An 18,917-nucleotide genomic window follows, 5' to 3' on the forward strand; every position below is an offset into this window, starting at 1 on the left:
TCCCTGTAGATTTGGAAAAACGCGTGCTCGTCAATTACTGTCCTCTTTCCCCGGATTCTCGAAATGTATTGTTTTACAACAAACAATTTCCTAAACTCACTTGGGCTTTGGTTGTGGTCACATCTCTGTGCTGTACTTTTGTTGAAGCCCAGGCTTAATTGAAGGGAACGGTTATCAGATGTTCTGGCCCAAATAAACCAACTGAAAGTGATGTGCTTTACAGATTTGCTTTTGTTTTTTAGGTTAGCTGGGTTTATACATAATGTTACATAAAAAATGTCTTAGAGGTCACAAATTGAATTACTCTGTAAAATACAAATGCAACAGGACAAAAATGAAACTGAGCAGGTTACTACTGCAGATATACATCCAGAACAAGGACGGATGAAGGAGGGTCACTAATATGACAAGGGGCCCATCCAGGTCAAGTACTTGGGTGGGGACATCCTCGGGTGGAGACATGCTCTTATCTGGATAGACAGACATGTGGGACAGCACATCTGCACTTAGGTTGGTATGTTTTCCACACTTCATGCCTACAAAGCCTCAGAAGTAGAAAAAAGATTTGCTGGCTGTCAGCAGTGTTGCCCTGTGGGTTATTTTGGGTCATGAACCTGCAATGCTGTTTACACTTGCTGCATCAAATTAATTAAAATCCAAGCAAGAATTGCCTGAGGGTAGGAATAAGTGCCACAGAGGACTGATTTACACTACAGTTACAGTACAGATTTGCAATACCCTTACGTCATGGTGGACTAGCATCCAGCACTTAAATCTGACACCCTAGTGTTACTTTATACTTCAGTACCACACATTTGTGGACACGCAAGTAAAACAGGCCAGACTCTTAGACCCAAATTACGCTTAAGCCTAAACTAAAGCAGGATTTTAAAAGATGAATCACCACTGGTAATCCAATTTAGCCCTACACTAGGCTTAACCATGTCTAGTAAACCAGCCCTATATGTCATAACTATTTGCTCACTTCAAGGGCACATATTATGAAAAACACATTTCAAAATGTACCATCCACTTTCAGTCCATCTACTGGAACTGAACTGCAAAACCTGCACGTTTTGAATTAATCAAGATTGTGATGTCACACATTTACATATGACCTCTCGCTCAGCCTCCAACAGTTTAGCCACCATACATGCTGAAGTGATAATGGGTGTTGTTACCGCAAACTTTGGTCATACTTTATTTGGATGGTCCCCTATAGATGATCTACAGATACTTAAATTATTAACAAACTTTCTGGTGATAGTTGATTATCAACAAAATTGTGGTTAGGGTTAGGTTTAGGAGTAGGTTTATGTTTTGTCTTGAGGTTAGGATTAGGGTTAGGGTTAGATTAATAGACTTTTTTCACACACAACTTCAAGTTCAGTTGCATTTAATAGATATTTCTTTGAATGCTGGTTAAAGATAGACTGAGCATCTACAGTGGACCATCCAAATAAAGTGTTACCCAAACTTTTTGTAACAGAGTTATTAAAAGTGAAAGATGTGGAAAAAATAGATTAGATAGATATGGACAATAGATTCACAAAAAGATGCACTAATTACTGGCAGTCACATTTTGCGCCAATTTAGCAGGTTATCTACTACAAACTTCCACGCAAATGAACACAGACACAACTCTTTAGTTAAAATATAACCAGCGCAATATGATGTCCTGCTCACATGCTTACTGTATGATTTCCACAGGGTAGAAGAAAACAACTCTGATTATGTTTCAGACTGTCTAGCTAAAAATAATCACTTATTTTCTTGAGATTTTAGTTAGTAAGCCTTTTTCAAGCTGGATTTGTTTAAACTTGTGAGACATTGAATTTGAGTGATTACAGATGAGATCTGCAATTTTAATCCAAATCTACAAAGTCTGTAGTTTTTGCAAGTCTGTTAAGTAATAATTCCAGACAGAATTATGTTTTATAATTTGTCAATCAACACCTCAGTTTCTAGGTGAGCAGGAGACAAGATTACTTGTTTTACACTTGTTATGTTAATGAACCCACTTTACTAGCCTAATGCTAGTAAATTACAAGATACTTTATCTCGTATGAATCAGCTGGTGGAATCCTTATCAAACTACCTGACTCGACCTCCTCTGGTAAAACTAGTCCAGCCCGAATAGAGCTTAAGTAAAAAAAAATACTTATTAGTTGTGAAGAAAGTATGTGATTATTTCAACATAAGTATTTATTTTAAGAAAATAAAACATCATTCCAGTTTAATACACCACAAATTTGACAAAATTGATTGTTACTTTCTGTTCTGAAACACAATCACTTTTGTCTGGAGGAATGAGCTGAACTGTTCCTGGTTGTTCTGTGTTAAGAACAATTGTAATTTCACTCAGCTCAACCTGGCTTTTTTGGGAGCTGTACGAGTTGGAACTTGGGGGGAATGTAACCTCTTAGCTGTGCAGGGCTTCATAGTCTGCAAGAGCAGGTCCTGACCTCCCTGGAGCCCAAAGCAAAATTCTCTAAAGCAGCCCACCTAACTGATCTATCACTATAATCCTCTCTCCCTTAAAACAGGTTGTTCCATCTGTTGGTCTAAGAATAGGTAGACTAATTATACTATTATTAATTTCATCATTTGCATCAGGCCCATGCAGACTGGCTTCCCCAGATTTCCATTCATACATTTTCTAACATAAAATACTATTCATACTATGGCTTGTCAGCATAATTGATAATTATTACGTGAGAGATGTGAAACCATATTGCCCAGTATGTCCAGCTATTCAACATTTTGAATTTAGTATTTAATCAATAGTCAATGTTAATCCATTGCTTTCCATTTTGCATCAGACTACTGCTGCCAAGCACAAATTTCATTTTGTGCACTGCCCAGCTAGGTTAGCGAGACAGACTAGAGAAAGATGCACTGCCCAGCTAGGTTAGCGAGACAGACTAGAGAAAGATGCACTGCCCAGCTAGGTTAGCGAGACAGACTAGAGAAAGATGCACTGCCCAGCTAGGTTAGCGAGACAGACTACACAGAGATGCACTGCCTATCTAGGTTAGCGAGATAGACAGAGAGAGATGCACTGCCCAGCAAGGTTAGCGAGACAGACTAGAGAGAGATGCACTGCCTATCTAGGTTAGCAGACAGACAGACAGAGATGCACAGCCCAGTAAGGTTAGTGAGACAGACTAGACAGAGATGCACTGCCCAGCTAGCTTAGCAAGACAGACTAGAGAGAGATGCACTGCCTATCTAGGTTAGCAGACAGACTAGAGAGAGATGCACTGCCTATCTAGGATAGTGAGACAGACTAGAGAGAGATGCACTGCCTATCTAGGTTAGCAGACAGACTAGAGAGAGATGCACTGCCTATCTAGGATAGTGAGACAGTCTAGAGAGAGATGCACTGCCTATCTAGGTTAGCGAGACAGACTAGAGAGAGATGCACTGCCTATCTAAGTTAGCAGACAGACTAGAGAGAGATGCACTGCCTATCTAGGATAGTGAGACAGTCTAGAGAGAGATGCACTGCCCAGTAAGGTTAGTGAGACAGACTAGAGAGAGACCCACTGCCTATCTAGGATAGTGAGACAGACTAGAGAGAGATGCACTGCCTATCTAGGATAGTGAGACAGACTAGAGAGAGCTGCACTGCCTAGCTAGGTTAGCAAGAAAGACTGACTAGAGAGAGACCCACTGCCCAGCTAGCATTTGCTGTCATTAAACTTGGTCAGAACACAAGTTCACCTGATTGCTGTTGGTGCAATTCACTAATGGTGTTTGTTTTTTCATGCCCAGATAGCTAGTTCTGCTTCATCCGCTCATCAAAGCTGTAAACAATACGCAGCTTTGACATGAAGGGGAGGCTGGGCCCTTGTGTAATTTGCGGGGCCCTATGCAACATGCATATTTAGCGTATAGGGCCAAACAACTCTGCTGGCTGTCAGGAAAAAATGTATCATCACAACTTTCAAATAGATCCAGGCAAGTGTTCCAGTTCACAAGTGACATTGCTCTGCACATTTCACCCTGGCCTACTCTTTGAACGAGGCACAAAACGGTGGAGCCAGAGGAGGGTTTTTTTTTTTTTTATATGTATCTTAAAAGCAGCGTAACAAAAACAGTTTGCTTCGTTCTAAGGAATAAAGCGAGGCTAAACATGTAATGTAAAATCAATTACAACTGTTTCTGTTGAAGCCACACAAATATTATAAGGGCCCTTCAAATAGTCGCTTGCTGTCATGCTTTGCATACTCTGCTCAATACATGTAAGTTGTGAAATGGTCTGTAATCTTGAATGAGGTTTGTTTTGGTCTTATGTCTCCTTCATTTCTGATACAGCAAAAAACATAAGAAGCAAAACAAGTTTCTGTAGACATCTGTGCTCTCAGGCACACCTGCAAATGATTCTACATAGAAAGCCGTGGCTTTGTTAGGACATGCTTTCCCTGACACGTAACTTTCTCCAAGCACAACCTGAATATCTGCCTTTACCTGGCCCACCCTTGTTGTAGCACAGTTATGGGCCTTGATAACTAAGAATACCCCAGGGAAGCAGGGGATTCCACTCTGTAGGACAGGGATGGGTTTCAACTTGCGGCTGCCCGTTCCAGCAAATGTGTGCAGACGGTAACCAAACACAAATCTCAACGCATCAAGTATTAGTCAAAGTTTATTTATCAAAATATTCAGACACTTTTATATTACAGCCAAGGTCAATGTTATTCTTAACAAAAATTAAACAAAATTTTATAGGATAAACATACAGACTAGTTTGGAGACCATGCCTCCAGCAGAATAGCACATCTTACTTATACAAGACTAAAAACAAAACTGTTAGCTTTGTGCTATTTATGTTTCATTGTTATGATAATATAAACACTAGGGCTTTTAAATTAAACCTGTTAGTTCACATTTTATACATGTAAATGATTTTAAATACTAAAAATATTAAAAGTGCTTGACATAACATTTAACATGTTTTCTAATAAATCTAGTTCCCATCAGTGACCTGTACAGCATTGGCTAGTCTATAAAGAAGGAAAAGGAGATCCCAGTTTTCAGCATAGGTCTATTTGCACGTAGGTAATAAGGTACGAGATAATGTTCTAAACTGACCTAGTACATACATTTAAATGTACAGTTGTGGTTGAATATACGAGCCTCACACATTGCATATTTAAGGCATCTTTACTAATCCAGTCATGGCACAGACAACAGGAACAGCCTCAGGTCATGGTATCATAAACATCCCCTTTCCACATGATACCGTCATTCCCAATTAAAGAGATAAAATGACAAAATTCAATTATGTTTAAATTGGAAAATTTATAGTAGAATCAAATTTGCCTTCTTTCACTGGAAAGGCCATTTTAGTACCAAAATCATTTTTTACCTTTTAAGAGAATTTAACATGTTGGCTTGTACAGAAAAACTATAACTTTACAGTTGGGCTGCAAAGCCAAGGCTTAAAGTTAAAGGAGCCAAAAGCTTCATAGTGTTATTGTCACTGGCAGCCTAAAAGCTGAAGGAAAGCATGCATTTGAAAGGTCAATGTGTATGAATAATGGAGGGGGGAGTAATGCACACAAGATTATAAATGTGCACAAACCTTTTCATATAAGCATTATATGTTATATGTTATTAATAATAATTGAGGAAAATCAAGAAGGAAAGATTTTCTCTGGACACACACAGTCCTGTGCAAACGTAAGACACAGCTCTTCAGAATATTACTATTATCTTATAAGGTAAAAAGATTTGCATATGTGTACGGAAGAGAAAAGTGAAAGAGAAATAAATAAAAACAAAACAAAACAAAAAAAGATAAAAGATTTTGCATATCAAACACAGAAGCTGCTCAATTTTTCCCTGACACTGAAAAAAGAATATCTTGTACTTAATGGCCATTGTGACCATAAATTAAATGAATGAAGAGTGATCTCTGACTTTTGCACAGTACTGTACAATCTAGAAGAGAAAAGCTACAACAGAATACAAATAGGAGCAAACCTTAACTTTAAATGTTAATTAATAGGTTATTTACATGTATATACCAAGTTAGTCCATCTATCTTGAAAATTGTTGGAGAAATCTGGCATTTAAAACAGTGCAAATGACTTTGCAAGCCAGCGCTATATTATGCATTAGTTATATATTCTCTTTTAAATATTAACTTTACATATATTTACTTATATATTAACTCTAGAATCTAGTTACTGATTATCATTAATTTAGCTATATCTCTATCACAGGCTTCTTGAAGTCACATGAAGTCACATCAATACATGGGCTCACAGAGCAGCTACACCACCTTCGTGACATTTATAATTATAAGAACCCTACCTTGTTTGTAATTATGTAACATTACTGCAGGTTGTGACAGGCACAAATGCCTCTTTATGTTAAACTCTAACTTGCCTGTCTGGTTTACTACATTTTGAACCGCTACATGCTCAAACGTGCACATGAACATATGAACAAAACACTCGTGACGAGAAGTTTAGCTTAGGGGTGAGCACAGTCTTTCTTGAGGTTCACGCCCAACTTCTGCTGAACCCTTTACATTTTCTGGCAATGTTCAATATGTGTATAATGACATCCAGAATCCATTTGTTTCTAAGTCGTAAATAATCTTCTCCGTTAATGCTCCCCTAGGCAAATTTCTTCAGGCTTTTTGAGGTTTTACTGAAATGTAAACAGTGTACTGTAGCTCAGTCTACTCCACTGGGGAATCACAGAGTGGATATTTGCACACCCACCCACACATTGACTGACATCGATTCAACCATGCTGAAAGCACCCTATGGTTTCACCTGGCACTGCCACTATTCATGTGGCGCTACCAAAGGGTGTGGAGCAAATCCATTTCAAAGCAAGCATTATGGTTGTTTACAGTCTTGTGGCCACTGCTAGTACATTTTGTAGATATCATCTGCAGAGCCACTCTAACAGACAATCATCCGTGAAAAGTGACGTTAAAAAAAGAGCTCAGCATACCAAAGAGCAAACAGAAACCTGAAGAACTTAGTGGAAAGAGCAAATCAGGTTTCTAACAGTCGAGCAAGGTGTAACACATACCATTACACATTTTTATTCCTGTGAAGATGGAAGTTGTTGGTTTAGGAGGTCAGGTAGGTGTCGAACAGGGGAGTAACTGTGCCATCCTTCCACTCAACAAGGATCTCCCCACGCTGGATAGAGGGGGATCTGGGGGGTCTCATGGGGTGTTTGGTCAGAGGAGCTCTCTCGCTAGGAACTGGTGATCCAGGCTGACTGACTGCTTCAGTTGAAGAGTACGACTTAAGAACCACAACAGTTTTCCTCGTCCTGGCAGAGAAAGCAATGAATTTAAATCAACAGTTTGGCAAAAAAATATGAACACAATTTTGCCCTTACTGCAAAATGTAGCCAATCAGCCAAGACCTCTGATTCTAAAGTCAAGCTATGAGGCAGTGTAGCTAAGAAGTAAAGGAAGCTTATATTTGCCAATTAGTACCATGCAAACGTCATGTCTAATCAACAACATTTAGGTTAAGATAAAAATTGTGCCAACTGAACATTTTGCTGTACTATTGCTTTAAGAGATGAGCCGGATGATAATGCCCCCATGTAATTAAAAACCACTCAGTTACTTGTGCTCAGTGGCCTGCTTCTAACTGAAGCATTACGTGACAACTAGAAAACTTGCACACTGTTGTGGAAATCTGCACATAAAAAAGCACTCATAAGGTCTATAAAGAAACATGATTTTTAAATTGTACATTTTGTCTTGCCTCAAAAAAAGAGGCAATGATGGGGATAATATGTAAAAAGTGGAAGCTGACCTGTTTTGGTAGATGTTTAGGATGAGAATCACCATTCCAAGGAGGAGAGCAAGTGAGCTCAGGACCAGCATGGTCACCTTCCATTCAAACCCTGTTAGAAACCACACATACTTCACTGTTAAACTGCTCTAACGTATCATTCGTGCTTCATGTCTAAATGGCATGGCTGATCTGGAGTAAGGAAGTTACAATGTTCCTGATGAACATTTTGGTTATTGCAGATTCACAAAATGAAGTAAACAATGAATTAAATGTTTATTAACATAACTGAAACAAATAAACAATGACAAATAGTAGAATAACAAGTTGCACAAAACAAATTTTGTATGTTAACTGTATCCAAGTCTAAGCACAACCTTCAAAGCCATAAAGAATACCTGATTCACCTATCCTTCAAACTTGTCATTGCCTGTTCTATCGTTCTCTAAACAGCATGCGCAGCATACTGTTGCTGAATGACCGCCAAATTAGTTCTAAGGATTGTGATGATGATGCAAAGACAAAACAAATAGCTTATCAATAGCAGTGCTTTTTCAAAGTAGTGTAGTCACATGCATTACTGAGCTGACACCTGACTGAACCACAAAGCACTTTTGTAAACAAAACTTTTTATTAATAAAGTAGGTCTTATGACTGTATACATACATAAACAGCCAGGTCATTGCTGCATGACAGTTAAGAAAATATGCAAGAATATTTTCCATAGACATATAATTTAGCAATAAGCCACAAGAGGCCATGCGTTACTGCAATTTTATCACAGGAAGTAGTGTTCATGACAGTACGTGGAATGGAGGAATGTTTGGTCAGCCATTGCTGTATTTTGCAGCCATTTCATAAACTTTTAATAAACTGGTCATATAATAATGAGCATCATGACATAGCACTGTTTAATGCTTTTTGCTTCTCTTTATAATTCTTTTTTGGGGCTGAATCTCTCTGACAGTTCCCTGCTGCCTACATAGTGCACTACATTGGAATTTAAATACTGACTCCTGCACACCAACAGTGCATAATATATTTAACAAATAGCAATTTGTGATTCAGCCACATCTATACTCAACAAATAGTGCACTATTTGCCTGTGGAAGCTAGAATGTCATAACTTACATAACTAGCACACTACATAGGGAGTGCAGAGCCATTTGAGATTCATCCTGGATTTGATGCTACTTAAGGTAGATCTGACAAACACAGAGATTTGAAGCATGGAAGCCGTTCAAGTGACATTCTGTAGACTTATATATTGCTGTTTTAGGGTGAATCATCTCATAAGTACTTTAAGTGAAGCTTGTGATATTAACAAAGGAGTTGTTTAGCATGTTTGCTATCTTTTAGCCTGTTAGCTAGCTGACCAGACTTTAGCCTTCAGGATGCTCAGCTAGAACAGAACAGATTTCAGGACTGCAAATATCCGTTTCATAATTATCTTTTTTTTTCGAAAAATGGCAAGGCTCTGCGCCGAAATTCAAGCTTAAAATGAGGTGGGAATGTATATGGGAATATGGGAATGTTGGAAACACTTTGACTCTGTAGATGTTTTGTCACTGTAGATGTTTCGTAGACTGTCCGCTTGTCATTAACTATCATTCGACTAAATATCTATTAAATGCGAATGAACGTTAAAGCTTCACTATGTAAGTTTTAGGGATTTGGAGATGTCTCTGTGTAATTGCATGCAATGTGTGACAAAACATTTTGTAACATGGTTTGTGCTTCACACCTCTTCCTGGAAGGGATGACTGCAATGTTTGAAAGAATATTGAAAAGAACTCAGTCAAAACTTGGTAAAGGATGTGTTTTTTGATAACATGACTGAATTATCAATTTTTGTCATCATATCTTCATCAGCATAATGCTGATTTTGCATTTGAAACCTAAACGTTGAGCCGAACCTTCTTTTTGAGCCTGTGCGTGTGACTTAATAGTCTAAAAAAAACATGAAATTTGACCTGACTTCATACACAGACTATATTCTAGCTTTTTTTTCTCCTGACTCAGTAATGCAACAAACAAATGTAACATAGTGCAGCTTTAAGTTGGATTAATTCTAACCCTAAACCTAACCATGACCTTAACTTCAACCCAAAACCTAAACCTACTCCTAAAACTAATCCTAACCCTAAAGTTTCAACAGATAGTTTCATAATAATTTGAGCATCTGCAGATAATCGGTAGGAGACTCTCTTCACAAACTGTGAGTGAAACATTCATCCCCTCTTCCCTACTACTAAGTAAATCCATATGTTTAGGCGTCAACCACTTTTCTGTAACAGTCTTTAATGTGTCACAGTGTTTACTTGAGTTGTTCCCCTATTTGAGAACAAACTTGGGAAAGCAACACTGTAAAATCAAATAAACGTCAGTGTTAAAACAGAGAATACTAATTTGCAAAAATAATCATGTGGCAATTAGGTTCTGAACAATGGTGTTTATTTGACATTGCAGTCAAGCTTTCTCCTGTTCGTTCTCAATTAGGGTAACAGCTCAACTAAAACTGTGAGATGTTTGAAACCTAAACATTTGGTTTACAGACTATTAACTTGGCTTGACTTTTGTCTTAAGCTTTTTGACTGAGAAATCCTGCTTTATAAAAACAGTTCCATGCTGACTTGAATCCTCAGCTTTCCCATCCTCTGCTGCCCCCATGTGAGCAAAAATGTACTTACAACTCACTCACTAGTTGATCAGTAATAACTTTCAAAAGTTTTCTGATTCTTGTTTTCATAGTTTACTATTAACACAACATGATGTTAACAGTATGTGAATATGTTTGCACACCCACCATACTCCATGCTGAGCTGATTCAGAGAAGTATCCAAGCTACTATTTGCTTCTGGAACTGCAGATGAGATTTGAGCTGGCTGGGTGGGCTTGGAAGGCGGCAGGCCATAATCCGCTGGAGCTAAACAAAGACAAAGCAAGACAGCACTGCAGTTAAAAGAGTGCTTTGGCATTTTTCACACTAGTCTTTATCTTCTGTATTGGTAGTGTACTGTTGATTAATACAGACAACATCTTCCCTGCACTTATAAAATACTGTTGCACCAACACTGAGACTTAATTGGCAACAGAGAACACTGATACCAAGCAATTACATGGAGCTTTACTGAAGCAAGTAGCATATCAGTGGTGTGGGATAATTTCACATCTGAGACAAGAAGTAGTAAAAGTACTCCTTGCAAAATCAGTAAGGCTGGTACTTGGATGGGTGGTACAACCAGCTAGGATGTTACATTATATTTAATTAACCATTTGGAAATAAACCTTATCCAACCAGTAAATGCCATTCACTCAAGCTTAATATGTTTTATCTGTGACACAAAACATTGTTTTTACCAGAATAAAATATTTAAAGCTGCACGGTGTACGTTTTTTTCTACTATTCAAAGAAATACTGAGACAAGGAGAAAAAAAACGTGCTATGCTGTTTCGAGTCACTCTGTAAATCCTGAAATAATATTAAATGTCAGAGGTGTCAGGTCAGATTTTGCTAAAGTTTTTGGACTACTTTATACATCTTTACATAGTAACATCACATGCAGAGATTCAAAATGAAGGTCCAGCCCAATGGCCTAGGTACATGAGTAGTGAGAGTGTGGCTCTCAGTGCTTACTTAAAGTAATGTGACTTTAGTAAACAGAATGATATCTTACTGATGAAAGAGAATTGTGTCCTACCTTTTTAATATCATCCTTTCCTGGTTATGTTTACCCATTTATTATGTTATATAGCTGTTGTATTAGATGTATTCTTAATTTGCAGTCATTAGCATATACCATGTGCTCATATGTATTGTTTTACTAGGACTGCATGTGAACTTACCTAGACAGTAAATTTTAGTAAAGAATGTGTAGTGTTTAGGCAAGTCCTGAGCATCCAATAGTATGTGCCCTGACCCAATGGCATTTTATGGTTTTATTTTATGGTGTTTATGGACAGCCTGGGGGGTTCATTGATCCAGGCTACTTGCTCTCTTTGCTACTGACATAAATTACAGGTCACGCTGTCCCCCTGCACAACATTAATCAGATGTGCGGGGGACAGCACATATTATTTCTGTTGTCCAGATACATCTAGTTTACATATAAGATTAATCAAACACTTAAAGGTAATTGGGTAAAGCTCTCGGACAATGTCCGAGGGACTTGATGAAAAAAGGGGGTTAACAGAGCTAGTAGTCAATCAGGTCAGCAGACTGGTCTGTGAGGTCAATATGAAACAGAGTGCTGAAGCAAACCAAATTCATTTTTATTCTCTTTTATTTCTTCATTTTATTTTCCAACCATTTGACATTTCTTTCATTTCAACTTCATAAAATCTGTTTTTGTCCAATGTATTCTTTGAATAAATCTGACAAAGATATTGCTGACTGTGCTGCGACTTCGGTCTGGGACCCAGTCATCTTCTGCGACGTCACCTGTTGTTAAAGCTAAGATATACATGTAAAAACGAGAACTTAAGCGAATCGGCAAGCAAAAAGGGAGAATGATAAAGGCTGAGCTGAGTTACAAGGGTTAGTGGTTGAAATCTTGCCCTACGAAATGGAACAACCCTCAAATTACTCTGCTTCATTAACAGGCTACTACTGGTGCTCTGTAGGTGACCCGGCCCGTCCTCAGTGATAGCAGAGAAGGGAAAAGTTCAGCAACCTCGCTGCTGGGCTTTAGTTACATTTAGGGCATCATATGCTTTCAAAGAGGGGCTATAAGACAATTATTTATTATCGCCCACCGCTAATTCTTTGGTAATACGAAGCTGAAGTCAGCTATTCACCAGCTTCTTGTTCGAATTTCCCCATTCCACCTTAAATGGTGCGGCAGTTACATTCTGGCGCTTCAGGCGTCAATACCGCTGGACCATTTAAGGAGGAACGGGAAAGTGAGCTAGCTAGCTACCGAGGCATTAGCATGCTATTAGCGATTTTTTTATGTTTGTTACGAAGAAAACGACCATAATACATTGAAATGACATTAAACTAAGATAATACAGTGGTTATCGTAATTTTTTAACGGAGAAAATACTCACATTTGTGGGCTTCTCGCGCAGCTATCTTTCCGGTTTTTCTTTTTTCTCATAACACTGTTTGGAGTGAGCCTCTGAAAAACCTCCGTTTGGAGGGACATGTATCCCAAACACTTCGCCCTACCCCTCTATCTCAACAAAAATTGGGACACCCTAGCCTTAGACGTGAACGCGCAAAACAGCGGGCTAAGGGCTAAGTGGTAGGGGCAAGGGGTGAAATGGGATTGGGCCCAAATATTGTCATGGCTTTCCAGAATTGGAAACAGCTTAATTACCTGAAGGGCTGTAAGACTGAGCCAGAGCTGGCTTTTTGTTTCCTGAACAGCTAAGGCATTTTAGGTTTGCAAGCTAGCTACCAAAAGCAGCTACCGAGATTACTGAATGCTTTTTCAACATGCTCACGATCATCTGATTCATCCGCTCTGGAAAGGGGTCAGAAGGAAAAAAACAATGCTAAAAAAAATGTTCTTCCACAGGTTGCGTGCAATTATACATTTAGACCAGAGTGGTCTCCAAATTTACATACTTACATAGTGCAGCTTTAAAAGTGTAATAGTATAAATATCAGATTTTTAGGCAGCAATTTTCTTAGGAGTGGTACTCAGTATCTGCAATACGATATCAGTATCAGAAGAACATGTTGGTATGTTATCAGTGCATCCTTACTTAGATAAGAACAGAAAACCCACTGACTCAAAACACGCTTATAACAGAAGCCAATGGGAAGGTGTTTCAGCAACGGCTTCTGTTTTAAGTGTGTTTCGAGTCAGCAGGTTTTCAGCTCTTTTACTGAGTACAGGTAAACAGGGTGAAATGATTGTCTGTAGTCATCAACTGTATGCATACAACAGATTGAAAAAGCTGTAGAATTCCTTTAACCCAACACCAGCGGAGTAACAACAACTACAACTACTAGTGCACAGTATAATGGGACAAAAAACAAGATGGCAAGCAGCACATTTGAGTGAATTAAAAGGAGTCCAGATAACTCTGGAAAACACAGGTCATTGAAATGAAAACATAAAAAAACATCCAGTTATGAATCAGTGCACAAAACAGAAACAATGGCAAAACGGATGACAGGTTCACGAAGTTAGTAACTATTGAATTATTACATCTCAAGTTAAGAACACTGCATTTAGACAAGTTCAGTCCAGTCTCTAATGAACAAATGGATGAGATGTTGTTATATGGCTAAGTAAGGTGACAGAGTGGGATACAATTTTAGTCCAGACTTTCTTACGCTGCCACAGGCGGATTTTAGCAATGATGCGGGGTCCTGTCTTCTCAGGCACATGATCTGTTTCCTCCTTCTCCTCACACACTGTCTGCTTGCTCAGGGTCCTCCACTTGCTATTTCTTCCCCGCTCCGTGGACAAAAACACCTTGGAGGAGTCATGGTGCGCACTCAGATGTAAGCCTTTGCCATGGAGGGTCAGATGGCCCTTCTTCGAGCAGCTCCAGGCCTGGCCTTCGTTTTCTGCAGGGCTGCAGGCCCACAGCCCAACGTTCTCATGCTCTGTGATCTGGATGGCAGTCAAGCATTTGCCTGTCTGCGGGTTTCTGAGGGTTCGGCTCTCCGAGCTCCAGCGCCACTCCTGAAGGGCCAAGCCTGGTTTGCAGTCCTCCAGGCTCACACTGCTGTGGGCTTGGCCCTCCTGTACCTGCACACACTTTCCCAACTGTTCGTTTCTCATGCTCAACCCTGCCACTTCTACAGAGGGAAAAGAGGAGAACTTTGGAGCTAATTAGGGCATCTTTTTCAAATACACATGAAATACTACCACTTACCCTCGTTATCTAATAGAAAATACACCACCACTGTCAGTTTATTAGGTAAACTAACCTTGTACCTACACTTATTAGCCATTTTGTCAGGTATGCTTATACATGTTTTTTTTAAGATACTCATTCACAGTCAGTCAATGCTGTACTGAGAATGGTCCACCAAATAGTATCTGGTCTGTGGTGGTCTACGGTGGTTCCTTTTCATTCATGAATGAGGTAAGGGATAGCTGCCAATCATTCAATGGATAGGCGTAGTTATGGGTGATCTGCAAATTGTGCTACTGGCACATTCAGTAATTGTACAGTCACAAAAAGCACCTTTAGGGCAGGGATACCTGATTAAATGGCCAATGAGAGTAGTTACAAGTGTATCTAATAACCTGGTGCTGCAAAAAAGATGTAAATTTACAGCAGTAATCTACTGTATTCCTTAAATACAGTAAATTGCTGTAAAGAATGGTGTATTCTGGAAAAAACAAGTCAAGTTTTTTGTCAAGTATGTTAATATGTTTGATTTTACCGTAAATAGTTGCTGCAAAGCACATTGGGAAAGAGACCCGTACATTAGCCAGTCTTGAACGGCCTCTCTGAACATTTCGGCGATGGGATGGAGCTTACAAGCATTCCTTATTGCTAGCTTTTCTTAATTTGTTTTTTATGTTTACCTACAGTTCATTTCACATGAGTTTTTGTTTTAAGATCTTATTCCTATGTTTGAATGTATTCGACATGTTTTGTAGTGCTAACCATGGTGGTGTTTTGTGTTTCAGTGAAGTATTTGGTTACTGCTGTCTTTACAGTCTCTACAGTTTCAGTATTTGGTTACTGCTGTCTTTACAGTCTTAACGACAATGAGTGAGTAACTGCTGTAATGTGCTGCTCAGCTAAGGGTGTGATAAAGAGCCTCTGTTGTAAAAAAAACGAGTGATTGTTCTCTTAACTACGTCCTTACAGTATGCAAGAACATTCAAGCATGTGCTACTGGAAGCTAGATAGATTTGTGGTGTTTGCCTATATCTTTACAGGTCGTACTACATAATGCAGAAAAATGGAGGGTCTTCAGATGGCTGTAGTACTGTAAAAAAAAGCAAGTAAAATACTGGTAAAATTACTGCCAGTAGATGACTGTGATTTTACACTATTTTAGTATACTGACAAATTGACAGAAAAATGTGCTATTTCATATATTATTATTTCATATTAGTAAAAATGCAGTTTTCTTCGAAATGGTGGTAAATACTCAGAGGCTAGGCTAGCTTTTAGTTCATATCACAAGAACCAATTCAGTGAAACAGTTACAAGAGGAAGAGATAAAAGGGACGGTCAGCAACATGACAGATGGATGAACAAGCCGTTAAAATCCTCAAGACCCAAACAGAAGACAGATATTCTGGAGGAATAACTGTCCATACTGTCCCTAAGGTCGCCAGGAGTCGCAACCGACCTGACAGCACTTGATAATACTAACAAGACTAGCTGAGCTAATCAGTGCTGTGGGGAATCAGCGGGTCTGCATCAAAACATGTAGCTAGGATGAGCAGTTTGTGCTATTCCCAACACAAATTTATCAGACCAACAAATTTATCCTCATGAAGCCGAGTAGTTACTTCGTAAAAAAAAACGGCTTAAAAGGATTTAGCTAGCTAGCAAACTAACTTAGAGTTACCTAGTTAGCTAGTAGTATCGCCCAAACTCTGAATCTGTGCAGACAGTAAGTCTCCACTGTCTGGCTAACGGCAGGTGGCTGCCTGGCTACACTGGCCTCCTCCGAAACTACTTCGTGCAGACTTCACCTCGAAGTAACTTACAATTCATAGTCACTACATGCCGTTTCTGACTTTCACACACTTTCTGCGGATTATATAGGTTTACTACCGTGTAATGAATGTTTATTTACCTTGAATGAAGAGTGCGGTGAGCGTTACAGTGCAGACTCTCTTCCACTCTCCTCCTCCCTCCATGACAGCGGTGAGGACAGTCCGTTAGCCTGCTGCTCCAGAGCCTCTCTAGGTCGGAAACTTTGCCCAAAGTCTAATGCTGAGGTTCATACAACTGACACCCACCAGTGTCGATATCTCTCTGCTGTACTACCTCGTTTGATATCTTGCTGCACTGAAGTTAATATCAGTTTAGTTAAAAGAGTAGATGCTCCTCTTCAGCTCGCACACAAAAACAAAAACAGCTCCACTTGTTGGAAGATGGGCGATTTATGGCTGGTGGCAGGCAAAAATGCAGAACGAGTAAGTAGGGAATACTAATTAAGAAGACATAATGGGAGGTAGTAAAGCACCTTTCAGCTTTCAGTGTGTGGGAGAGAGGCGCGGTTTGGAAAACAGTCCCTTAAAGTTAAAGGATTATGCTGGTTACCACTTCTATCTGCTAAAACATCCAGAAATGATAAGTGTCAGCCCAAATGGCCAAACTGTAAACCCACTTTGACTGAATTCAGAAACAACAAATACCCGAGACTAATGTGCGAGTTACGCGCATCTGAATAGAACAGTAGTGACATCAGAGCGCCGCCTACAGGCCACAACAACAACATGCCAGCACGTCCAACAACAGAGCTGCTTTGATTACTGCAGTAACGAGTAGAAAAGGGGGACGAAGTGATAAACAGCATTATTGTTATAGTTTACGTACAATAACTTACCAGTAGCTGCTTAAATATTTGTAAACGCAAATAATTTGATCAAGTAAATAGCCGAGCCTAGCATTTCAGGTTAAACTAAAGGGGAATTCCGTTTTGCAAAATTCCTGCATGATTAAATGGTTGAGATGTAAACAGAGTCGGTTGGTGTGAAATGCTCCGTTCTGCCTGAAGGCATTGTTTTACATTAGTGTTAGTTTTGAGAAAAGCCTAAAACATGTATTTTTACATGTATTTTAAAACATAGACATATATGCACACACACACACACACACACACACACACACACATATATATATATATATACAAGGCAAAATAGTATAATCTGGAAAAATAGAGAACTTATTCTTCCAGATTTACCACTATCAACATTACATATCACTGCTTTCAGAAAAATGGTAACTTTACATGAGAAGAAAAACACCACAATTGAATTATTATGAAATGGTATGTCTTAAGACTTCTTGCAGAATGTTAATGTCTTAAGATTGTGCAGTGAAAACAGCAGTGTTCATACTGGTATATGATCTCCACAATCCTGAAGGAACCAAAGATTTAAAAAGAAGAAAATGTAGTAAAAGAAAAAGGTGAGAAAGACCTAATTGGGGAAGACCAAGTGCCCACATTAAGCATCTTTAAACAAATCAGCATTGAGAAGCACATGATGACATTATTGATAGTGTCCACAGCAAGACTGACTGCAGTCAAGTAGTTAAATGTTTTGTTCACTAAATTATTTGGGAAAAAAACAAGTTCCCATCTTAGTTTACACCACATTGAAAATATGTAAGGACAAAGTCTTGTAATCATTTAAGCAAATACTCTGATGCTAAATAGTCAGTATACATAACACACCAAAGAGCCAAAAAGAGTTTCACAGAAGTGAGAAGGTCTGAAGTTGTGTTCAGAGTCATACACACTTCAAACATTTTATGTTCCTTGTGATGTGATGCCTTTTGGAAATGAAGCCAAGGTCAGTTTCACTTGGTGTTTGAAGAGAAAGGAGAGAATGGGTGAATTACAATCTACCTTGTACAGAGTTCTAAAAAATGTAGGCCTTTTGTGGAAGAAAACGTGACAAAAATAACTAATCATGGCAAATACTTGAGGTCTATTCAACATTTCTTGGACTCTGGATCTCCATCATTATAGGTGCATCATAAATGTGCATTAAATTTACATTCATGTATTATTATTTTTCCCTGATTAGTGAGGAGAAGAAATATCTGGTGCAAGACTGAAATCAAATCAACCTATTCAGAAACTCATCAACTGAAGTTGGAAGTTATGTAGCTCATAATTACAGAGAATATGATTTGAAACAAATAGGCTGTTTGTTGATGTCCAGGAGCTGAACCACACAATTGTGCACTTCTGAATGTGGTCGTGCATGTCATTAGAGCATGCAGACTTTCCCATATTCAGTGAAAGAGGAAGAGGAGAATGGATTTGAAATATCAGAGGTGTATACAACATAGTTTGAGGTCAAGGAGGGACTCAACATCGGCAAAATTGAGCAAATTGAGGGGAAAAAGACAAGAAATTGAAGAAGACCAACATGAAGCAAACAAGCTTGAAGAGGCACCAGCATGATGACTTTTGTGACAGTGGAGTGGCTAAATCAAGGCTGACTGCACTAACAGTCTGGA

At 38.9% G+C, this 18,917-nt stretch overlaps 1 protein-coding gene across 1 annotated transcript; it reads right to left on the reverse strand.

Annotated features, from left to right (window-relative positions):
- Positions 1-4,635: 4,635 nt before the first annotated feature.
- LOC118827767 lies at positions 4,636-17,077 on the reverse strand. Its single transcript, XM_036599233.1, has 5 exons — positions 16,516-17,077; positions 14,074-14,544; positions 10,591-10,710; positions 7,806-7,896; positions 4,636-7,308 (listed from the first exon to the last, which is right to left on the reverse strand). Exons 1-5 carry the CDS (start codon positions 16,577-16,579, stop codon positions 7,101-7,103), a joined length of 954 nt encoding a protein of 317 aa, XP_036455126.1. The 5' UTR covers positions 16,580-17,077; the 3' UTR covers positions 4,636-7,100.
- Between the last annotated feature and the right edge of the window lie 1,840 nt (positions 17,078-18,917).

The sequence above is a fragment of the Colossoma macropomum genome, unplaced genomic scaffold (genome assembly GCF_904425465.1).
Source record: "Colossoma macropomum unplaced genomic scaffold, Colossoma_macropomum, whole genome shotgun sequence".
NCBI lineage: Eukaryota > Metazoa > Chordata > Actinopteri > Characiformes > Serrasalmidae > Colossoma > Colossoma macropomum.